This window comes from Lasioglossum baleicum, chromosome 20 (genome assembly GCF_051020765.1).
Source record: "Lasioglossum baleicum chromosome 20, iyLasBale1, whole genome shotgun sequence".
NCBI classification, from domain to species: Eukaryota; Metazoa; Arthropoda; class Insecta; order Hymenoptera; family Halictidae; genus Lasioglossum; species Lasioglossum baleicum.
The window spans coordinates 1,224,216-1,248,432 of NC_134948.1; the positions used below are offsets into that span (position 1 = coordinate 1,224,216).

The following is a 24,217-nucleotide window of genomic DNA, read 5'->3' on the forward strand; positions in this document are numbered from 1 at the left end:
CTCGTCGGGGCTCGTCGGTGTCTATTTAAATCATTTAAATACATATATATATGTATATGGACTATGGAGTCCATCGTCCATCAGAAAATTTTATACAGAGTCGGTAATTCAGAACCGTAGACAGCAAAAATGCATCGCAAGCAAAGTCTGTACGGTGTCATTCAGTGTCATTACAAGAATGGTGAACTTTACTCTCCAACTGTCTCCAACCCACCGCTTCTCTAATTGAAAATATATGATAAGCATATATATATGGGAATAATGAAGGGGGGTGGGGGAAGACCAGGGAAGACGCGGTAACCTTCGGACAATACACTTTTATATATCTCTGCCATAATATTTGCTAGCATGTTCTTTTACGAGCGCTATATGTACCAAGTTTTGGCACAGGTAGAGACAGAGACAAGGATAGTCAGCTAAGCAAGCGTCATAAACACGATGGAACGTTTCTGTTAGTCCTGTGCGTTACGTGAACGGCCTAGCGTCGCATTCTTCCGGTAAGTCCACGTGTTTTGCTTCTCATGCGGCGATCCTGCTAAATTATGTTTATCTAAAGATTATATGTAGACTCGGTTCAACGCGTCCACGATCAATGTCCCCGCGTCATAAATTACAGATAGCGACCAACGAGTTAAGAGTTAATTTATTAAGCGCATAACAGAGGATTCCCCGTTCCCTTGGCGTTCCTTGTTGGCAATTAGATACGAGATACTAGTTGGGAACAATGGGATCACAGAAACAACGGTCACACTGTGATCCGAGCATCGTACGATCGCGTTGGACTTATTTAAGTCCAGGTATTATGTCATAATTCTGTAGTTATTGTTGCAACATTCGAATTCACTGGTGTATTTACGAGCATTATCGGCGTTCATAGTACACGGGATTTTTCCGATAAATTCTGCTTTTATATTTTTTTTAATAAAACACATTCCGAACGATCCAGCTGGGGTTCACGTCGTTTATCGCGTGATCGGAGTTAATCGATATCTTCGATGGAGATCGTGCAAGTGATTGGGATTATTATTAAGTGGGATCTGCCGTTTGCGATAGTTCATTGTCATTGGTTGTACTGACCATTGGGGAACCTCCAGTGTGTCAATGGTACAGTTGTAAAGTCTATTCTTAGGAGCTGCAAAAGCAAATAAAGCTCCATAAAAGTATAAAAAGATAAAACTGATCTTGCGAGTCGAATGCCAAGTAGATCGTAGACACTGTTCTACCTTGATTTTCAATTATATCCTGTTAACTGTATACAGCTCAATCTTGGTATGGCCGAATCACCTGGTTTGCAATGGGAGGACTATCTGGTAGTGGCAGTCACGCTGATCGTAAGCGTGGGCGTCGGTATCTACTACAGGTTCAGCGGTGGTCGCCAGAAGACTATAGAGGTATTTGTTTCTACATCTTCGATAAAGAAGAGTCGATTAGTTTAATAATGCTGCTTTTATTTCGCAGGAATACTTCACAGCTAGCAAATCGATGGGCACCGTTCCTGTTGGAATGGCGCTCGTGGTGTCCTTCATGTCCGCCATCACCTTGTTAGGCGTCTCTGCTGAGAACTACACGTATGGGACACAATTCGTAGTAATCAACATATCCTACTTGATAGGAACGCCGCTGGTGTGTTACGGATTTTTACCAGTATTTTACAAGCTCCACGCGACAAGCGTTTACGAGGTACATCGCAACAAATGAACTTAGAAAGATATGTCGTGAAACATCGGACTTGAAACATTCGTTACTGTTCTAGTATTTAGAGAAACGCTTCGGAGTAAAAGCTAGGATGATGGCTAGTTTTGTGTACTGGATGCAGTTGCTTTTGTATTCTGGTGTTGTGCTGTACGCGCCTGCTTTAGCGTTAGAAGCAACGACAGGAATCTCTAAGACCGGCAGTATTATCATTATCGGACTAGTTTGCGCCTTCTACTCGAGCATAGGAGGCATCAAAGCGGTATTGATCACAGACTTGTTTCAAGGTATACTTATGTTCGTCGCTGTTTTCGTTATTATCGCTACAGCTGCCAGCGAAGTCGGAGGACTGGATGAAATTTGGCGTATAGCCAAGGCTGGCCATAGAATCGAATTTGACAGGTACTGTTTCATGTGAGAGTTCACGTGGAAAAGTGTAGACCAACGTACTAAACGATCGTGTTTACAGTATCTCCGCAGACCCAACGGTTAGACATACGTGGTGGTCTCTGATCATTGGCGGCTTGTGCACGTTTCTATCGCTGTACGGCGTAAACCAAGTACAAGTGCAACGTTTATTGACAGTGAAGTATGTATGGTCTGCGTATGTATTCAAGATAGAAAATGCGAGAGCAAATGTTGTTAACGATACTTTCAGAGACATGAAAGCAGCGCAAAGAGCACTTTGGATAGCATGGCCAATTTTAACTGTACTCTCAATGGCTACGTGCTTCTCAGGATTGGCGATATACAGCAAATACCAAGCGTGCGATCCACTGAAACAGAAGAAAATAACGTCGACCGACATGCTGATGCCGTATTACGTTATGGATACTTTATCCGATAAACCTGGCTTGCCGGGTCTCTTTATAGCAGGTAAATTGTATCCCAAGTGTTCTATCATCGTTCAAAAATGTCATTATATTATTTTTCGATGATTTCGCTTGTTGTAGCGATACACCAGGATATTGATTAGCTTTGTACTCGCTTTTTGCTTAGGTATCTTTAGTGCCGGCCTCAGCACAATTTCTGCGGCGTTGAATTCCTTAGCCGCAGTAACGTTAGAAGATTATTTAAAGCCTGCGTATAGGAAATTCAGTGGCGGCGATATTTCTCTCACAGCATCGACAACCCTAGCTAAATTCCTTGCTTTCCTGTTTGGGATTATTTCTATTGCTTTGGCGTTTTTAGCTCAATTATTGGGTGGCGTACTACAGGTGATTGCTACAGTAATTAAAGCTAGTTTATCGAGATCACTCGATTCTCCATACGAGAAGCATTTAGTTATTCAAATTTTATTTACAGGTCAGCCTAACTATATTTGGCGTGGTAGGGGGTCCACTTTTGGGACTCTTCACGCTAGGAATGCTGTTCGAGACAGCGACAGAGACTGGATCTGTGATTTCTACGGCTGGTTCCTTAGTTTTTCTATTCTGGATGGCTTTCGGCCAACCGAGACCAAACGCCCCAACATTGCCAGTGTCCACTGAAGGCTGTGATGCAAACTCCACGGTGTTCGTCATGAGCCAACCTGCTCCGTTGACTGGGTAAGCGTTACTATGACCGGTTCTTTTCCAGTGTGAAAGATGTACACCTTATATTTCTACTGTTCTTCTAATTTCAGGCCGACAGGTGACTCGTCCTTCTTCTACCTCTACCGGATTTCATACATGTGGTATGGTCCGATCGGGTTCGTGCTCACAGTGGTGCTAGGGCTGGCGCTTAGCTACCTCTTCAAGATTCTGCTGAAAGAAACAAAGTCGCAACAGCAGGATCCGTACCTGTACTTTCCTGTGATAGGGAACCGTATTCGTCGCAGACAAGCAATGCTGGAGACGAACGAGTGCGAGATAGGGAAAGACACTGCGAAGTATATGTTCTCTTACAACAACGCTGAGCACACGGACGAAGTGACCAGCACGAAAATATAGTACAATTGTTCGTCCCTGGAAAGTTTACTTTCTCGTTCTGTCGGCATTTTAGTGTTTAAACATTCCACACATGACCAAAGGCATGTGAACCGGTTAGGCATTTGGTGCATGCAACGTATTACTTAATCAGAACCGTGGACAGGATTACGCCAGGTCTGACAGACTGGCAATCTTGGTCGTACGGTGGTTTTAGAATCTAATATAGCGAATCTGAACATGTACAGAGGCTGTTACTAGTGTTGTACGGTTTTCAAGGGAAGTAGAAACGTACTGTCTATTTTTTTTTAAATTTTAATCGAGGAGCTGGACCCTACGACAATATAAATTTTATCAACATGCTGCATAGATTGCAGCATGTCTCGTTGTACGTTGTTTTTCGTGAATGTCCGATGGCCGAGTGTCTTCCATTTCTTGTTCCTGGACTGCAATTTGTATAGCTTGTGCCATTTCAGCCATTCGAACAGCTATCAGGGCCATTGTCACTTTTGGTTTTTATAGTCAACATATTTTCACCTACTTAAACAGTATCCTGAACATGTGTACTTAACATAGTTTGTTTCTACGGACACGTACGTATATTATAACAAACGGTTGACTTGTCAAATGGAAAACGACGCGTGCCTAAAAAAAACAACTGTTTTTCTTATTATTTATACTGCCGCTTGTTAGGCAGCCTTTAGACTAGCCCATTGTTGCCAAGAGTGCTATTAGTGTCTAACAAAAATGTTGCAGATGGATCATAAATATTGTGAACCGATGTATTATTTTGGAACAAAGCGGTATATTATACACTAGCATTTTACATGGAATTGTCATGTGTACACTGAAACGATGCTTAAATAAAGCAGCTTTACGTGTGTGATGCTCTATCAATTTTAAGCAGACCGTTATTTATTCAAACTGCTCCTTTTCTAACGGACACAATTTATTTGGCTAAAGATAACAAATGATCGTCTGAAATAATGAATTGTTTTTATTTCACGAATAACAGGGAAGGAGTACTTTTATCCTGTGTTCGATTCAAACGAATTATTTTCTGATTTTCCATTTCGAATGCTTTATCTCAAATAGTTTTACATGAAATTATTTAACCAGCTATCCCAGCACCGTTGCTGTCCTTTTTGCCAACAATTTGAATCCTCGGGGTGAATTTAACAAGGCAGAATCAAAAGTCCACGCGCAAAATGCCTTAACTACGGGAGCCCAAGGCTCATTAGCATGTTTCGGTTGGCCAGCCAAGGGTCAAAGGGCCCCATCAGTTCAGCATGGCGAGGAGGGGCTCGGTTGAGGAACTGGAACTGGAGACTCGACTGACAATGAGAAAGAAGGACAGTCTGAGGTGCTTCTGAAAAGAATACCGACCAGCTCGGATCAAACTACCAGCGGCCAGTTGAAACCAGTTTCAATTTGTTCGTGGTCTGCCGTTTCTATCGGCGGCATGGGGCTCTTTTTAATTATTTTTTTCCCAGCGAAACTCGTACACTGTTATCCGCATCGCCTTAGTCAACTGGCAATTAATCCATCAAGAAATCCAGTTGGTCGTGGTTCTGTCTTCTCTGTGGATGAGGTGTCGAATGCCTGCTGACTTATGGTAACCCTGGATCATGTAGGTCAACCCCGGGAAGCCTGGAAAAATGTCTATCAATCATGCGATGTTCGAACGGCTGCAGAAAATTCTTTCTTCCATCGAAAATTCCTTCTATAATAAAATAAAATATGTATACGCGGTTCGCTCACGGAAATGGAGCTAGGTAAACATTTTTACTGTTTGTAACCAGTTGTACTGTTTTAAGTTTCAGTTGCAAATAGTTCTGTATTTAACACTACTTAATCTAATCCAATAGAAAATAGCTTGAATAATTCACGAGATGCATAAGCAAATAATTAAATTGTTTAATGCTCTTTGCAACTGATTCTAGTGGTCAATAAATGAAATGATCTGGTTTCAGTACTTTTTCTGATTAAATCGTTCCTTTTTCTGTTCCCAGTCGCTTGCCATACAATCCAACGAATTCGTACTAGCTCTGCGACGCTTCTGTTTATTTTCATGGAGTCCTATAGCCCCCTCCCGACGCCCTTGACCTCTCACAATACGGAATTTTGTGTTACACCTGTAGACAGCTACGAGTCTCGCGGTTCAACGGTCCCTTCGAAGATTTTTCGCGAACATTATGCGATTGATACTCGAGAAAAAAATATTAGAAACTCCGATAAGCGTTATCAAACACCCTGACAGTCAAGCAAGGGGTAGAGACAAGAAAGGATTCGAGGAGTGCCCTAGATTTTATCGCCGAAATTAATTTCGGGATATGTCCAGGTGTTAGTGAATGTTTCTATAGTGTTCCAGTGAAGCCAAGAGATAATTATTCTACCAAGAAGTAAGTTACACTTCAATGAATTACTATAATTTCGCACCATGTGATTCTACAGTGATCGAATTATCATGAAATCGCCGTTCGATTAAAATTCTATTGAGAATTAAAGTGATGTAAATTGAAAAGAAAATTAGGATGCAATGTTTAGTAGAATTGTCCCGAGCATGAAATATTTATTTCAGTATGTTCATAGCAATTCGATCATTGATTACAATTTTTTTAAAACGAGACTGTGTGCTCCATCGAGCGGATGATGATTTAAAATCGCGTCTTGAGGATTCTCGCAAGGAGATGATTATTATAGTGCACGTTCATTCATGAGAAAACGCGGGAGTTTGTTTAAAATCGCGTGAGTCATCACATTCCCGGTAGAGTTGGAGTGATCAATGAGGGAAGAAGGTTTCATACGATCTGCTCCTCGTGCCATAATTTACGCGAGGTGGTCTCCCTCGACGTCCTCACTTTCACACACGTGCGTTCTCCTGTGTGCCACGCGCGCGCTGCCCACCGTAAAACGATCGGTTGAATCATAGATTATGCAACTGTTTGCCTGTTCTGGAGCAAACATAACGAAACCGAGATCTTCGTGTATTTTTGGATCTAGTTGACGATTGTCACTACGTTTTTGGGTTGTTAATCCTCTCCTTACGAGGATTAATTAATATTTCTCGAGAAATAACGAACCGACTTGGCTCAAATTTGCTGTACAAGTTCCACATAGTAGTACCTAAAACCCCTAGTAATCGTTTATCTTTTGAACGTCGTGGTTAATTTTTTATAACGAAAAATTGGACGATTTGTCGGTCAAAAATCGTGTTTTTCGTCTGCAACGACCACGCCGTAAATAATAATTTTTCAATGAAACTGGAACTGTTTTTCCACGAGAAGAAATTTTCGCTAAAAAACATTCTCAAAGCTGACCTCCTTTCTCACCACTGGCTCAACGTTTCTAAAGTTTATGAATAAATCAACAAATAACCCTGGACGAGACAAGTTCTGCGATCATCATAGATACTAAATTATTCATGTTGTGTACACAAAAGAAGCCGTTGACCTGAACCAAACCCAGCATACTAACTTACGCAATCTTCCAACCTGTATCCAAGATTCAAGGTTTCTTTAATGACAGTCCTAAAGGTATATGACCCTTATCTCGAACTTTCTAACTACTACCTAATCCATACCAAGTTACGATTCCCAAGGACTCGAAACTTCAAAACCCGTCGACTAAACAAAACCCATTAAATAGCCATTAGCAAAAACAACCTCCGCAAACAATGAAAATGAGTACTTCAATTACTGAACCGTAGGTAGTTGTTCCATTTGATAATGGCGATTGCATAAGCATGAAATCTTCTTCTTAAGAGGATTAATCAATATTTCTCGAGAAATAATGAACCGACTCGGTTAAAATTTGCTATACAAGTTCAACATAGTGGTATCTAAAACTCTCGGTAAAAGTTTATTTTTTCAACGTCGTGGTTAATTTTTTATAATCGAAAATTGGACGATTTGTCGGTCGAATATGGTATTTTCTCTACAATTCCGGCCAATCGCGATTTTCGAAACAAATTCTTTCCGCATCGTGCAGTAAATTAATTGCTCTATTTTTTGTAAAATAGTTCAAATCGTATAGTCCAATATTAAACATGTTATCGGTTCTTTCCAGCCAATGTAGCTCGATGAGACGATTTCTCCAATCTCTAAAAACATTTCAAAGATGTTATTCCACCGTCAGCATCGTATAAACTGCATTTAGTGGTAGATTGCTGGTTTATGTGAGAGAGCCAGGAGCAACAATTTAGCTGGAACGCGTTCCGTTGAAGATGGCGTCCGCGCGACAGGGGTTAAACGAAACGGGCAGCTGGAGAGCCCGGAGCTTTATGGAAACGCGTGACCACCGTTTGTTTGCAACCCCGTAAGTTCGAACCGGTTGGATCTTGTTCCCGCTGGACTGCCACCGCGGATTTCGCGAGTCGATTTTTCGCGTTCGAATCCGCGATGATAGACCAGTGGCCGAACAACCCTCCTTATCGCGGCGAGCTGCGAGATCTTCGACACTCCTCCGTCAACTCAGATCGCGTTTAGGATGCTTTATCACACCGCGGAGTGCTTGTGGATACCCTGCGAAATGGAGAACGTGAGTTGCCAAAAATCTTATTGCAGTTCTCTCTGGAATCTCTTTCCTTTGAAATTGTTGATCGAGCGTGGTGACATTTCGTGAAACTACATATCGTCGTAGAATTTATATAATATTTTTCGTGTTTTATTCATTTTCGAAAGGAAAATGTACATACAACTTGTCGAAATTGTGTCTTCTTTCTTCTCAATTTTAAAACATTACCAAATTTTTTTCGTAAACGAACCTAGCGTGGACTTGAAGTTTGGACCTTCTCCTTATACCAACAAGCTTAAAAACTCGACCTGCGATTTTTTTTAACCGTTTGATAAAATAAAAATGTGTACCTTACATTATTGCAAAATCAACAGTACACCTATCACTCAAAATAAAATAACTCAACAAAAGGAAATCGTACATCAATTTTCAAGATCCGATTGTAAAGGGGAAACTTCAGTCTTCAAATCTAGGTTGGATTTATCCACGAGAAAAATTTTCCAACGTTTTCACAGCTGTTCCAATATGCATCATGCTCGAACCAATAGTCTTCACTCTTCACTCTTCTTTCCCACCTGCTGCACCATACAAAAGCAACTCAGAATTAAATGAATAATGCGTTACAAAACTAGATTGTTCAAGCTTCAAAATGACTCCGACTTTATGATCCCAGAATTTTTTTTCACGAAGTTGTACTACTTCCAACCCGCAGGATTTCCACAAAATTGAAACTTCAATCTTTCTAAGATTATAGATAAATATTTAAATAGATTAGGGTAGTTTCGGGTTTGTTTGCGATCGTGGGGATCGATCGGGAGGATCTATAGAATTAACAGGGTGACTCGTTTTGATCCCGGAAGCGTTTCCGAGTCATTTTTCGTCGTAAGCTATAGTGACGCGATTATTGTTGTTTCCCCGAGTCGTTGTGAATAGACGAGCAATCTCTCACTCTGGTGTGTTCTCCGGGAAGGGGCTGGTTCATATAAATGGGCACATGTGACAATTAAAACGACAGTCTGAAATCGTTCTCCGCTTAATCCGAAGCCGGCTCGCTCGAAGAAACGGTAAACGAGCAGAGAGAGAGAGAGAGAGAGAGAGAGAGAGAGAAAGAGAGCCCTAATTAATTAATCAGCATCGCGACCATCCTGAAATCCGAGCGTATACATATGCGTTACATCAGGAAAATCAGCAAGATCATCCAGCTGCAGTTCCGCACGTTTCTGCCGGCTTTCCGACGGCTAATCGCGATTTCCTGGAGTTAGTCTCCAGCTTCACTTCTTTTCTTCCTTACTCTCGCCATTCCTCAGGCGTCGGACGCCACCATCTTGGATCCGAAGAGGTAAGGACGATCAACGACTCGTAAAACTATACTATGATGACTGTCGAAGCTCTTGCTTTTACGTTGAGTTTCTAAAAAATCTGCATGTTTCTTGTCAAATTATTTTTCTCGTTCTATTTTGGTTCCTTCAGTTTTAATCACATTCTCTTGTTTTCCTCTTCTTTTCAACCCTTAAGTATTTTTGCTCTTTTATTAGGTTAAAACAAATGTAAAAATGTAATTTAAAAATCGTAAACTTTCTTCTGTTGCTAATTCTTGTTTTCTCATGTTATTTTTACGTGTCGTAGCTGTTAAGATTATATTGAACATTTTAGCGTAACTGTGTCATTCACAAAATTAGAAAAAATTAAAATTGTACAGCCTTGAATTCGTTATGCCCATTAGATTTTTTTTAAAAGTAAAATATAATTTCTCAACTCTTGTTCCCTTATATTAAAATCAGAATGGAAAAACGCGTCGGAAAAAATTGTCCGTGAAGTGGAAACTGTATGAAAAAATCACGTGAAAATTGCATGATTTCCATAGATAATTCTGATTGCACAGAGGAAAAAGAGCTGACCAAAAGGTTGGTCTAAAAGATATAAAGAAAAAGATGGTTTTCCATGTAAGCGCGGTGTTTCTTCATATAACACCATCGTGTCTGTCAATGGCGTGAACGGAAAATGCTCAAGACTTTCTCAGAAACTAATCCCGTAGTGTTCTGAGTCAACTGGTTTCATCCAGTGTCAACCAGATTCCTTAATGACGATCGAATGTCCGTGTTAATAGCCACGATGGCGGTACAAATCTTCCTAAACAATTACACCCAATGGCGGGGCGCCTTGCTCAATAATCGTAACGTTCCTCGAGCCGAAGATGATGTTACAGTTTGCTTATGTAAGGAAAAACTGGCTGACGACACTGGGTGCATGTACACACACCTATACATACACACTGAATGCACGATACATGTGCACTTGATGTATCCACGATTTTCCAAAATCCAACACACTAAACAATTTTCTCAATTTTATTTTATTTAGCCCTTCATATTGGATTGAAATTAATATTGGATTAATTAGAAATAATTTTAGATTACAGTGAGGATTTTTAATGAATTTATTCGATTAATTCGCCTGCACCCTTACATTAAATTAAAAATAAAAACAAGCATAAAAAGAATCGTTGTTTAGTACAGACAGAGATTGTTCACACTAAACAATTTTCTCAATTTTATTTTATTTAGCCCTTCATATTGGATTGAAATTAATATTCGATTAATTAGAAGAATTAGAAATAATTTTAGATTACAGTGAGGATTTTTAATGAATCTATCCAATCAATTCGTCTGCACCCTTACATTAAATTAAAAATAAAAAGAATCGTTGTTTAGTACAGACAGAGATTGTTCACACTAAACAATTTTCTCAATTTCATTTTATTTAACCCTTCATATTGGATCGAAATCAATATTCGATTAATTGGAAGAATGAGAAATAATTTTAGACCACAGTGGGGATTTTTAATGAATCTATCCAATCAATTCGTCTGCACCCTTACATTAAATTAAAAATAAAAACAAGCAAAAAAGAATCGTTGTTTAGTACAGACAGAGATTGTTTACAAGTTGAGAGCCCCCAGAATGGTCTTGCTTGATTCTGATTTATGCGAGCGAAATTTCAAGCCGGGGACGAATCGATGACGGGATGAAACGGAGAAGGTTCAATTACATCGTTCGGTTCGCGTAATGCAGATCAATCTGGATCGGGCGGAAGTGACCGATCGATCGTGTGGGTTTCACGTGATTCTAGATCTAGTGGTAGAATATATCGATCGAACAGTTCTCCGAATGTCAAGTGCAGGCGACGATCGATTTGTTAATCTGTGCACTGTTTTACAAGATCAGCATTGGAATTCCGTGGTTGTCAGGAAGAACGCCGCGTGCTTTCACTTTCGAGATATTAACGTAAATCCTACATTATTCCGCATAAACATCCGCTATCAGAGCTGATTCATCGCACGATGAAAGTGGAGGATCCGAGTAAGGTCAAACTAAACAATCCTTTTATGGATGCTCGTTTATGGCAGGGACATTTCGGCTTGTATACCTGAGTACCTTCGGTACAGTCCCTTGTCATAAATCGCCTAGAATTTTTACCTCTTGGACAAGGTTCGGTCGCCGATCATTTGCGGCCTTCGCGAATCCTTCGGCCCGCTTCGACCATCGAAAACTACAGTTTTAGTTCCGCCCATCCCCAAACCTCCGGAAGTAGGGATGAAACCCTGAAAAAGTAGTGGGGACCGAGGTGTTAAAGTTACTGACTCACGATTCTCCAGTTAGTCAGAAACCTAGCGCGAGTATTGGTGGGTAAGATCCGAACGATCTATCTGATCGATTCGTGGACAGTGAACACCTTCAACCATTTCAATACTAATTCTGATTTCGTCTCTTTTGTCCAGCTGCTGAAAAAATGTCGTCACGTCTGTTCGTCCTGTTTCTCTTCTTGGCGGTGTCCTCGGCGGAACAAAGGACGCAAGATTACGTGGATGAGAAATGCATGCAGGATCATCCTGTTCTCTTGTACTTCTTCTCGTGGGTGGACTACGTGGTGCTGGCTTCCATGTTGCTCATCTCCTGCCTGATCGGCACATTCTACGGTTTCTTCTCGAAGAAGCAAGAAACCAGCGATGACTTTCTGCTCGGCGGCTCCAGCATGGGCACTTTCCCCATGGCGATGTCCTTGGCAGCCAGCTTCATCACGGCCATCGAGCTCCTGGGGAACCCCGCCGAGATGTACGCACAGGTATAGTCTTCGAAGTCGAGCGTTTTCATTCGTACGGGTCTGCTCGGGCGACGCTGGCTCAAAAAAACACATGTTTGCTGTACTCTGGGACTGTCTTACCGAGCAAGAGAAGGAGAGAAACGGCAACACGTGTTTTCCGAGCCAGCGTCGCCCAGGTCTGTGCTAGGGGATCCTGGAACTAGTTCTAATCAGTGGCGGTTCAAGTCAAGTGGAGGCCTCAAGCGGTGAAAATTCTGGGGCCCTCGAACTCAAGTTAGAAACAGAAGTCGCAAGAAAACTCTCATAAACTTATTAACAAAAAAGAAAAGTAAGTTAAACCCGCGCCACTGGTTCTAATAGAAAGCATGAACGACCTCCAGGAAGATGTTGATCCACACCCCTCTCTGTATATCGTTATACAGGGTGACAAAAATTACGGAGTTAAACATTTCTTATTATAATTCTGATAATTCCGATTCAGAGGCTCAAACGTGTTTTCAAATTTTCGGCTATGGGCCGCAGCTCTTCTGGCGTCATTCGGTCCCACACTCGGCGCAGAGATTTTATCAGCGACTCGAAACTTTTAAGGTCCTTGCAGACTATACCGACACGGCGGCTACCTGCACCGCGCCGCTAGGCCGTTTTGGGTTTCTTCTGTGTATTTCAATGGGGATGCGGATACTAGGCCGTACCGACGACCCGCCGCATCCCCATTGTAATACACGGCTGCGCGGTGCAGGTAGCCGCCGTGTCGGTATAGTCTGCAACGACCCTTATGGGGCTGACCACAGGCCCTGGCCTCCAAATTCGACCAAACGCTGGAGTTCATAGAGTTGAGATCCGGTGAGTACGGCGGCCATTCCGCAGATGTGATGAAACCTGGAAAATGGGATTTGCTACGGTTTTCGTGGACCAAGGGGTCAAAATCAACCAAGAAGTGTATCGACGGGACATTCTCGAAGCCGTCGTACTTCTGTGGGCCCAACAGCACCTCGGCGATCCGGAATGGACGTTGCAGTAGGATTCCGCGCCGGCCCACAGGGCGAAAACGCCGGCCCACAGCGTGTGGTCGATTTTGGAGGCCAGGGCCTGTGCTCGGCTCCATAAAAATTTGGAGTCATTGAAAAAATCTCTGTACCAGGCGTGGGACCGAATGACGCCAGAAGAGCTGCGGCCCATTGCCGAAAATTTCAAGACACGTTTGAGTCTCTGTATCGGCGCAAAGGGTGGCCATTTCGAAACTTCTTAAATATATGAATACTAAAGGTCCATGTTATGGTTGTTATCATTTGGTTTTTCAAAATTCGTCGATTTGACAGAATTATAATAAGAAATGTTTAACTCCGTTATTTCTTGTCACCCTGTAGTTGTCCGAGAGCCTTCTTATAGTTGTCTGAGAATCTGTAACCTTTCCTGTAATTAGGGGACGCAGTTCTGGATGACCTGCCTGGCGTTCCTCCTGGTCGTCCCGATCACCTCGCACCTGTACCTGCCGGTCTACATGAAGCTGCGACTGACCTCCAGCTACGAGTATCTGAACCTCCGCTTTGACCGGCACTGCAGACTACTCGCCAGCGGGCTGTACATGCTGCAGATGATCCTCTATACGTCCGTCGCGGTGTACGCACCCGCGCTAGCTCTAAGTCATGGTAAATACCCTTGAAACTCCTCTTGAAACCGCATCCACCTCGACCTCCAAACTGTCACCTCTCACCAGAAACCTTGATCTTCTCTTGCAGTCACTGGTCTGAATACTTACATAGCAGTCACTCTAGTCTACGTAGTCTGTATCTTCTACGCCTCGCAGGTCAGTACATATTCTTCTTCTACCGGTTGCATCTTGCTAACTCGGGCTTCTTACAGGGAGGGATGAAAGCTGTTATAATGACGGACACATTCCAAGCGGCGGTCCTCCTAGGTTCCCTGTTTCTGATTGCTGGCTACGGTCTAGCCTGGCAGGGTGGCTTTGCTCCTGTCTGGGACGTGAACCAGGCGTCGGGACGCATGGAGTTCTTCAACATGGACGCCAGACCCACCGTTAGGCACAGTTTCTGGAGCGTGGTGATCGGTGGGACCGTGTACTGGACCAGCATGTTCTGCAGCAATCAGGCTTCCGTCCAAAAGTACCTCAGTGTGGAGACCATCGGTCAAGTCAGAACGTAAGTGGCTCTCTTCCAGGCTTGATCTACAGTATAGCAAGTGGCTAATTACGACCTGCTTTCGTTCCAGGGCGCTGTGGGTGTCTGCCTTCGGCATGATCATCATCTACTCGGTGAACTTCTTGACTGGAATGGTGCTCTACAGCACTTACAAAGACTGTGATCCCCTATCGGTTGGCTACATCAGTGGCCAGGACCAGCTGCTGCCACTCTACGTGATGAACTTCATGGGAAATCTGAAGGGTGTGCCTGGCTTCTTCGTTGCTGGGATCTTTGCTGCCTCGTTGGGGTTAGTTTCTACGGACCTAGGACCTTTTCACCGTAGATCTTGTTGTAGAGACTAATGGTTGACGTTTTAGGACTGTGGCCAGTGCCCTGAATTCCCTGGCTGCGATCACTTGCGAGGATATTCTCCAGGGAGTGTTCAAGATCAACTTGCCGGCCAGCAAAGGCGCTATCTATGCCAGGTGGATCAGTGCATGCTTTGGCGCCCTCAGCTTCCTCTTGGTCTTCGTCGTGGAACGACTTGGCAGTGTTCTTGAGGTGCTTGTCGTCTTTTGTAGCCTTTTTTAGATCTTTAAAGCGCCCGGACCGCCTAAACAGCTGCCAACTGCTTCCAAATAACCTACAGTCCCAAACAATGAATGTTCCAGGTCGCCTTGTCCTTCAACGGCATGGTCGGAGGGATCACCCTGGGACTATTCTCCCTGGGTATGTTCGTCCCTTGGGCAAACGGCAAGGGTGCAATCTCGGGAGCTATCACCAGCCTGGGAATCGTCTTGTGGATTGGCCTAGGGGCTCAGATAACAGTTCTCAATGGGCAGATCCATCTGGATAGCAAGCCGGTCTCGATCGACGCTTGCCCCTGCATCAACAGCACCGACATCGACACCTTTAAGGCCGACTACGTCGATGATGTCCCCGCGATTTACAAGGTAGCTATCTAGCAAACTTTAATCGTTCAAACTTCTAATCGTTAGCGACCAGAATCCCTCAAAGCTTTAATCCTTTCGCAGATCAGCTACCTGTGGTACAGCGCGATCGGTTGTCTGCTGACCATGCTAGTGGGCGTTGCTGTCAGCTACGTAACAGGGTTCCAGAACCCAGCTGACATCGACCAAGATCTTCTATGTCCCTTGATCGCTTCCATGTGCCGAATGAAGACCAAGCCGAGTGCTAACAACGTCCAAGGCGCCATGAACTTCGGCCTGGAGCTGGACGACGAGAAGTCCAAGGTGGACAACTGCAAAAGTCCCAAATGAAGCTGCCTAGCTGGCCCAGAGCAGTATTCGAAAAGCATTCAGTCATTTTTCAACGTTTTAGCCCTTCATCCCCGAGGATCCAATCGTTGAACGTTTTTGGGAGTATCCTCAGACTGCACACACATACACATACATTCGCCTTGACCCTTGCTAGGGTTCTAGGCCTCGGGTTTTAAGTTTTAATCGTTCAAACACTGACACTGGAGACTTCCTTCTCCTTGTCCAGGCCTGTGCAAGACTTCAGAAGTCGGTTGGGGGTAGGTTGAGTCCTCTAGAGGCCGTTGAAATGGTCCATTCTGATCGTGACAATAATCTTGGCAGAGAATCAAGACTTTCCGACCGAGTTCTTGGTCATTGAAGGCCACCAGAAGTTGAGCACACGTTGCGCTAGACCTGGCGCGGGTCACCAGGTCTCTAAGATTTATCGAAGTCCATTCTTCAATCTTGACAGAGACTAAAGACTTTCCGAGTCCTTGATTATCGAAAGCTACCGACAGTTCAGGACATACTCTCCTAGATCTAAGTCTGGTGGTCTTCAAGGTCGCATATCGAGTTAGCCTAACTTCTGGAGAACTCCCCTGCCCCGGACCCCTGAAATTTCAAGACCCATCGAATAGGGACTCCCGGGAGATCAAGTCAAAGCAGTTATTGTAATGAATAAAACTGTAAAACAGGGTCTTAAAGATTTGGGGGAGCGTAGTTCGGACTTAGTAGACACTCTAGGATAGGTTACGGTTATTTATGGCGCCGTCTGTCAGCGTACTTACTTGTTCTACCGATTATGGGCCTGTCAGCATGATCGAGACCGTTTTACTAGTAACCCGGACCGGATGTTTACGTTTTATTAGTTACCTCTCACAGTAGTGACATGTGCCCCGAAGTTTTTATGCGTCTCTTGCGGCACGTGATCGAGAGATTTTTAAATTAATTTATTCTCTTTTTTTTTGTTCTTTTTTAAACTTTAAGCGAAATCGCGGTTCCCACGAGACAGACTCGCGAAACGAATTTTACTCGAATCGAATTCTGTCGGAGGTGTGTAGCGTGTAGAATCGTTCATCGCTTCGCTGCGGATGTGTACTTCGTTATGGTTCCCCTAATTTATACGGACAAGTCCGAGGATCTGCAACGACTTGTCCGCGTCGCCGTTTTATCGTTCAGATGTACTTCGTCGTAAGCCACTCATCCCTAGAAACGTATTTGTACATAAAATGAAATATATATGAGGTCGATTACTCTGCATCGTTCGATTATTTATCATTTCCTAGCAAAGTGAATTTTCCATTGAATGTTGGGAGAGCATTTGTACGGTTTCACGCTTCTATAGAAGGTATAATAAGAAATTGTAAATTGTTAAATGTTTTCGGCGCAACGGTTCGTTTAATTAAATATTTAATTTACAGACGCGATTCAAATAAATCTTGAAAAAGATCCAAACTAGGATCGAAACGTTGATTTCCTTTGACAATTAGCAAAGTTGCTTTGTAATTCGTAATAAACGATCGAACCGTTGCGCCGCGGGAACATCTGAAAATTTATTATCAGCAAATACGATCGATAGAAGAAACATAGGTACAATATACTCTCTGGTACAATAAGAATTTTGAAAAACGCTGTGTCCCACTGTCGGACCGATTCCCAGCAACTAGAAAGAGAGTGGCAGACGTGGAGACTCTAGCGGGACGAGGAAAGTAGAGAGAGAGAGAGAGAGAGAGAGAGAGAGAGAGAGAGAGAGAGAGAGAGAGAGAGAGAGAGAGAGAGAGAGAGAGAGAGAGAGAGAGAGAGAGAGAGAGAGAGAGAGAGAGAGAGGCGCAGAGAGAGAGAGAGAGAGAGAGAGAGAGAGAGGCGCAGAGAGAAAGGCCACGACAGTGAAAGTGGATCAATACCCTGTAAACGTTTCGCCAGGCAACGTGCGAACAGCGTCTCTCCGGCAGTCCCGCTTATTTCTCATAAAAGAATAGTCAACTCCACGTTGTTGTCATCGACGACTACTCGATAAACATCGTTTCACTCGTAACTAGTCTCCCTTCGAAAAATCAGAGCCCTACACTGACAATTCAGTCGGAGAAAAGAACACAGAAACCAATCGTCAACACAAGCTGAACACGATGTGTCTAAAATAATACTCAGTGAAAACAGTGACTGACAGTGTGTCTTATCTACTTGGTGTTGACGATGGAGACTTCCTGCGAAGACTTGTTCAAGTTGACAAACTGGTAAACCTGAATGGAACCAAGCTCTCCATGCACCAATGGCTGAATCAGGATTTCAGTGAAAAATGTACCTTTCTTATTTTGTGAGTTATACTATCTTTTCGTTCTCTCCTTCTTTACTTTATCTTGGTTGATGTTCATGTTCTGTTTGCTGATTGATCTAATCCTCTTTCAGATGCACAAGATCACCTGCAATTCTGCACTGCGCTGCTTCCGGTTCCTCCGTTGGACCATCCTGGTGCCCCTGGTCATCTATCTGAGTCTACTCTTCGTCAAGTACAATAAGAACGTTCCCCTGAAGAGTATACCTACAGCGTCTAACAAGAAGGACGCCGATGGTTCTCTGATAGAGAACTTGTTCGTCGAACTGGAAGCAGTGACAGCGAGTAAAAGAGACGACAAGGCGGCAGGGCTGCTTCTCAAAGATGAACAGAGCATCAGAGAGGTGGAGGAGGCAGAGAATAGAGAAAACCCGAGAACTCTGCTCGAAGATATATTTCAAAGGGCTGATACTGACCAGGATCAGCTACTGGACATCCAGGAACTAGCTAAGTGGATTCACACAAAGATTACAGAGCATATCAGTCGTGCTATGAGGGAGAACGTTGGGCTCTTCACTGCTATCGATAACAATCCCAGGAATGGTAGGTGCCATTTAACAGTATCTTCTTAGTGGCTTAGATTGTGCTTCTCGCAAGTCACTGATCATTAGAGAATTGTTTGTTAATGCCTGTCCCAAGTGATTCCAATCGAAAGTGAAAGTCTACAGTTTTGTAATTGCAAATTTCTACGATGTGGCAGGTGAGGTGTCGTGGGAAGAGTACCACGCGTACTTTCTCAGGTCTCACGGGTTCCCTGAGAGTTATGTCAGCTCGCACGACAAGAAGCATAGTGACATGTCGCGGACATTGAAGGAGAACATCATGAGGGACAGAGCTAGGTGGGCAGAAGCAGCTAGGAACGACCCTGATAAGTTAGCCCTGGACGAGTTCCTGGCTTTCACTCATCCTGAGAGCAGCCACAGGGCTCTGCTCCAAATAGTTGAGGACTTGTTCGAGAAATTTGGTAAGGAACTCTTCATAACTTGAATATACCTTGTTTAATAATCTAGCAATTGTTTTGTAATCTTTCGCAGACCGTGATGGGGACGAAGAGCTAACCGAGGATGAATTCTCAGATCTACCTGCTGAGGGGATGGGACTGGACCTGAGGGAGGACAAGCACGAGGCTATGGGTGGCAGCGAAGATAGGCGACAGGAGTTCAGACACCTGATCGACAAGAACAAAAATGGCAAGGCTGACAGGACTGAACTCTTGGTAAGAAGAACAAAGTTCGATGCTTGCTAATCTCTTCGAGGAATTATTAGAAGATAAGAACTGAAAGAAGCTCGTTTCGTTTCCAGATGTACATAGATCCAAGAAATCCGAGACACGCTATTCAGGAGGCTCAGCACCTGATTAGCCTGTCTGACGCGAACCTAGACGGGAAGCTGAATCTATCTGAGATTCTCAGCAAGATGGAACTGTTCCTAGGCAGCAAAATGGTGGACACAGAAGGCAGTTTCCACGATGAGTTTTAGCAACGTAGACAGCTGCTGCTGCCAAGAGGATAAATCTGGGAAATAACTGAATATAGAAAAAACTCTGAGAATGAGAATTTCTACGAAACCTTTTGTATCGCTACTCAAACCAGACAATATTCATTAGCACTAGTTAGTGACGTGATAGACGATCAATCTCTATTGAGATTAGTATTAAAACGAACAAAAAGATATGCTCGTCTCCTAGAGAACATCTTGCGAACGCTGTGCAGGTGGAAAGAAACTTATACGGAACCAGTATCTTTTCTACTTTTTCTATTCTAGCACGGTCTCTATTTTTCTGCAATATGCCTGTTTTTGCATTTTGGAGGACACTTTTCACCGGTAGACTCGTCGACTTGATTGTACGCAAGGAATTGGGGCAAGTCTTTTATGGTGCATGTGAAGAAAAGTTTCATCGAACGTTAACATGTACATATACATATGACACAGTCGTAACGAATGTCACAGTATTTCATATCGATTAACATTGATTCTAGTTCTTAACGGTTGAGACAGAATTTTGCTGGACGATTACACTATTTTCTGAGGGCGAAGTGTTCGCTTGGACACTTCAAGGGCTTTTATAACGTATCTGTGATAGTCTTCGTGACGTAGAGTATTATTTCTCTGCCTGCTGTGGGTAGGATGGAGCTAAAGTTGTTAACAAACGAATAAGCCGTTCGTTTGTGCAACAATTAATTAACTGAAGTGAACGAGTTAAATTTCAGCAACAGGAGGAAGTACACCTCGTATCATATCTTCGTATTTCAGGGACTGTAGAGTGAACTTAATTCGTAGATTATTGTATACGATATAAATATTTATTTATGGAGTGCGTGTATTGATATAGTATAGGTTTGAGTTACAGCTAAGTTCTACAGGTGCATAAATGTATTTTTTTAAAATAGTGGATCACTTCAGTTGAATAAAGTTTATATCATCGTTTGATTTAACTAGGAAAATATAAATGTTTATTTCAGTGATACGCGAAATCTCGAGGGTGACTAGAAAATGTACTAATTTTGTAAAAATCAAGACTGAAGATGTAAATTTCTCGTGTGCGACTATTTTCCAAAGTAATTTTGTGTTCTATTTTCTCAAGAGGAAAGGGTATAGTAAACGTATACTTAAATCCGCCCATTTATTAAATCCGTGTGAATAGTGCAGGATAAATTTGTTGTATTGTCGATTCAATGTCCACAGAAAGCTGACGAATTTTATTAACAATGATAACAATAAGATTTCGTTCGGGTAGACGTTCTTACACATTTCTTATAAGTGTTGGTGCATTCTTCGAAACTGTAAAAAATGAGATTTCTTTCAAAAGATATTTATATGCTGTGACACATTTTTGTACAGTTCACCGACGCAATAAAAGTCTTTTGTGAGTATAACCGATTACTTTCTCTTGCAGAGCATCTGATATAATTAATAAGAAAAATCGTGTTAATCTTTATCGGCCGAAACTATTAATTGTAATTGATTAACAGTGTGATTGTGATCGATGATAGTTAACGTAACAGTCGAGGGCTTGACTTTTAAGACGCAATCTTCGTCACGATCATTTATTTGCATCTTAAAAAAACGCTCAGCTACAAAGTCACTTAAGCAACGACGCGTCCGCTAATTGGCTAGTCTTAATACTAATTATTCCAATTAAATTCGGTACCCTAAATCCAGTCCAAAATTCACGAAAGCAAATCTTTATCGTTCTCCAAATGAGAAGAAATACATACATTTTCTCCACAAGCAAGTCATTATTTTGCCGTTTACATTAACGGATTTTTGATAAACTCGCGAATGTCAAAGTTCACGAAGTTATTTCGAGAAATAGCAGAGACTGCGATTCTTGCGTAATAAAACTCGTTATAAAGTGCGGAATGTAATTTTCTCGGGAGAAGTTTCATTATTTCGAGAGTGATAGACAGCGAATTTTATGCATTTACGGGAAAAATTCGAGTAGGTGTAATTTAAAACAGGAAAACCGGAGGGCCTATTATATTGGGCTGGCAAGAAAGTAATTTCGGTATTTTAAGGTGAAATAAAACCCATAATTTTGGGAAAATTTTAAAGTTCTATGAGCGCGGAATTATGAGGCTATACCAGAAAGATGGCAAAATATCATCGGACAAAATGGAAGATATTTCTTGCCAACCCAATATTATTTTCAACCTATTAACCCTTTGCACTCGTAGCTAATTCAACTCGAAAATTAAACATTTCTTCCGACCCAGAATATTTTCATTTTTCATGAGATTTTAAATTTGGTAGATATGAAATTGATACTTAAATGTTCAGTAATTGATTAGATACCTACATATCTAATCATGTAAACAATATTTTCAATAATGGTACAGCAATTTTTAATGGCGCCTCAGAGTCGCCACTCGAGCGCTAAGGGTTAAACATGTTAAGAAAGAAAACAAATTTCTACTTCGCTCGATACGATTCCGGTGAAAAATGTTGATTTTGCATGCAGATCCGCTGTCTGAGTTGCTGTTGATATTCAGGCTTCGATGAAAGACCTCGGAAGAATTTTTATCTAGGCCTGATAATATGATCGGGAGCCGACAAGATTGGGATTCCCGTGGAAAAGTAATTCGGGTGGGCTTGTAATCGATCACTTGCTTGCCTGCGGCGAGAAATTATTCCAGGTAGTTCGGGTAAATTCCGCAAACGTTACCGTGTACGTGCCATCGCAACGCTTCTGAATTAAAGCTTCGACTCGCATCGAAATACGCGGAGGCAGCCCATTCATCGGGTGTTTGAGTGGATCGCAGACAATGTGCTCGCAAATTGACGCCGAGACCAATGCTATTCCACCGAAAAGGACACGTTCCCACTTTCCTTCCCACCATCACACTGCCTGCGGCTTTCTGCAATTATCCCTGCAAATGCTTCTTCGATTCTAACGCTTTCGGCAGTGGTTTTGCCTTAAGGGATGATATTGTATTCATCTCCTTACAATTCCCACCACTTATTACAACAGTTTCAACAAATATATTCCTATTCCTCTGTGCAAATTACTCGAGAGAAGAAAAAATGATGTCAACGTGGAAATATATGTATATGTTTTGTTTACCACTTTCATCAAAACAAGAAATTTTCGAGGTGGAATGGTTAAAAGGCGCTTTAACGTAAGCTCTTTAGCTCAGTGCAAGATGGGAAAATGTTTATTCCGAGCTTTCTAAAAGCCCCGTATTTTTTGTTGTTGTAGCGAAGGGATGGAATTTGCAAGCCGGGAACGCCGTCGAAATGTTTTGATGTTCCGCGAGCCGTTTGCGCGGAGGAACTTTCGGCAGGATATTTTTTTCCGTGGGAAAGTTCGCAGATACCCTTTTGCTGTTAGAGTTCTTCGAAACTTTCATTACAAAGTGGAGACTCGTGTTCCAGAAACGGGCGCACGCTGAGGTAAAGTGATGAATTTTGTGTAAAAATCGAACAACTTTCAAGAACGAATTTTAATTTTTCTCCAGCTTGGGGAACAAGATTGTCCTGATCTTGGACAAAACTGTGTCAGTGTTCTTGAAGAGGTTGTCAAACCTTTTGGTTTTCGATGGGGACTGCCTCCGGTCGCGGTTGCCCATTAAAAATTGTGCTTTACGTCTTACAGTAGCCTCGCTAGCACTGATTACAGAGATTGGAAGCGTATGAACAGCAATTGCACACATCCATTGAATACCTTACAAACAGGTTTGCGCTTAAAAAATTGGCAAGGTGGGGAAGTTCGTATCGTTCTACGAGTCCGCGCGGTTTCTGGTTCGACGAAACGTGTTATTCTACGGACTAATTGACTCGATAAGTGGTCTCAAACCACTTAGAACCTGTTCTGCCATCAAAAGCTGACCACGAACAGAAGCTCCAATCGTTTCGTCCCTGATTTGTTCTTCATTCCTGTTCTTTCCCTCCCACCAGAGGTTTGTTACTCGATTCTTTAACAATTCCTCTTCAGTGGCGCTCGAACCGTCGCGGACTACTTTGAACCATTTCAAACCACGGCAAACAGCCGTCAAGGTCCACGTATTCACTACTAGCTTAGTATCTCGACACTTAGAAAATTTGTGAGTTGGAAATTCCGAGAAGCCCGCACTCCTCAAACAAAATTCACTTGGCAAGAAAATTTCAAGAAGAACCCTCGCGTTCAAATGTCTCGAATCACTTTAAACTAGCTTAGACAATGAGGTAAACAAGATGATAACGTAAATATTCTATGTATACGTAAAGCTCTCCCGCCATTAAATTTCATTCGGCAGTGCAGGCCCCGTCGAACTGGTCTACAACGATAAAAAATCATGGGCTGTCGTTCGTTAATTAAAAAATCGTTCGGACAGCGCGTCAGACTTTGTACGAATTGCTCGAGAAGGATCTAGCACATCGAGTTCCATTTGATCGAGCGTTGGCTTCGGTTTTTCTAGAAATCCTTCCTGTTCGATGATGCTACTGTCCAAAGGTCCTAGATGATTAGGTTCTCGCGCTCTCAGCCTACAGGTAGTCGAGTCAGCAGGTGATCAGGCCTCAGACAGTGGACCTGGTGGCGGGATCCTCCTGCTGAAGTGCTACAGACGATCCCCTTTTCCTCTTCAACGATAACCTTAGGCCAGGTGTCCTCTGGGCGATGCTGGGCCGTGGAGATGCTACGTCAGACTGCTGTTCTGAAACCGCAAGTTCACACTGACACCAACGAGCTATCGCATCTCCGGTTACATAGAAAGCGATTTTGTTTTACAAAGAATTCGTTTTTTTTTGTTTGCAACAACGGACAGGTCTTCGTTCGAAAGCACCAGGTAT

At 42.7% G+C, this 24,217-nt stretch overlaps 4 protein-coding genes across 16 annotated transcripts in view; 3 read left to right on the forward strand and 1 right to left on the reverse strand.

Moving 5' to 3' along the window:
• Window positions 1-99: 99 nt before the first annotated feature.
• On the forward strand, window positions 100-4,482 carry LOC143218879 (putative sodium-dependent multivitamin transporter). Of its 4 annotated transcripts, XM_076444430.1 has the most exons (10): window positions 100-296; window positions 391-497; window positions 1,260-1,391; window positions 1,459-1,680; window positions 1,754-2,094; window positions 2,162-2,281; window positions 2,351-2,568; window positions 2,692-2,909; window positions 2,998-3,239; window positions 3,317-4,482. In XM_076444430.1, exons 3-10 carry the CDS (start codon window positions 1,272-1,274, stop codon window positions 3,621-3,623), a joined length of 1,788 nt encoding a protein of 595 aa, XP_076300545.1. In that variant the 5' UTR covers window positions 100-296; window positions 391-497; window positions 1,260-1,271; the 3' UTR covers window positions 3,624-4,482. The 4 variants fall into 4 exon arrangements, with proteins under 4 accessions (XP_076300545.1, XP_076300544.1, XP_076300546.1 ...); XM_076444429.1 differs by having other exon boundaries at window positions 100-497; XM_076444431.1 differs by lacking the exons at window positions 100-296; window positions 391-497 and adding an exon at window positions 525-797.
• A 3,452-nt stretch (window positions 4,483-7,934) lies between these two features.
• LOC143218570 (sodium-coupled monocarboxylate transporter 1) lies at window positions 7,935-17,430 on the forward strand. Of its 3 annotated transcripts, none has more exons than XM_076443802.1 (9): window positions 7,935-8,138; window positions 11,893-12,236; window positions 13,639-13,864; window positions 13,955-14,022; window positions 14,079-14,374; window positions 14,445-14,663; window positions 14,734-14,917; window positions 15,028-15,309; window positions 15,391-17,430. In XM_076443802.1, the coding sequence occupies exons 2-9, from the start codon at window positions 11,904-11,906 to the stop codon at window positions 15,634-15,636; spliced, it is 1,854 nt and encodes a 617-aa protein (XP_076299917.1). In that variant the 5' UTR covers window positions 7,935-8,138; window positions 11,893-11,903; the 3' UTR covers window positions 15,637-17,430. The 3 variants fall into 3 exon arrangements, with proteins under 3 accessions (XP_076299917.1, XP_076299916.1, XP_076299918.1); XM_076443801.1 differs by lacking the exon at window positions 7,935-8,138 and adding an exon at window positions 8,180-9,453; XM_076443803.1 differs by lacking the exon at window positions 7,935-8,138 and adding an exon at window positions 9,461-11,796.
• A 97-nt stretch (window positions 17,431-17,527) lies between these two features.
• On the forward strand, window positions 17,528-20,823 carry Myd (stromal cell derived factor mayday). Of its 2 annotated transcripts, none has more exons than XM_076443810.1 (5): window positions 17,528-17,929; window positions 18,022-18,490; window positions 18,648-18,911; window positions 18,982-19,163; window positions 19,250-20,823. In XM_076443810.1, exons 1-5 carry the CDS (start codon window positions 17,912-17,914, stop codon window positions 19,424-19,426), a joined length of 1,110 nt encoding a protein of 369 aa, XP_076299925.1. In that variant the 5' UTR covers window positions 17,528-17,911; the 3' UTR covers window positions 19,427-20,823. The 2 variants fall into 2 exon arrangements, with proteins under 2 accessions (XP_076299925.1, XP_076299926.1); XM_076443811.1 differs by having other exon boundaries at window positions 17,528-17,913.
• Window positions 18,022-24,217, reverse strand: part of Pdfr (Pigment-dispersing factor receptor) — a 63,590-nt gene continuing 57,394 nt past the window's right edge. For 2 of the 7 annotated variants that reach the window (XM_076443805.1, XM_076443804.1), the window contains exon 14: window positions 18,022-24,081. In XM_076443805.1, coding sequence (XP_076299920.1) covers window positions 23,945-24,081 — 137 coding nt within the window. In that variant the 3' untranslated portion in view covers window positions 18,022-23,944. The remainder of the gene's footprint in view (window positions 24,082-24,217) is intronic. The other 5 variants (XM_076443807.1, XM_076443806.1, XR_013011113.1 and 2 more) reach the window with 5 other exon arrangements.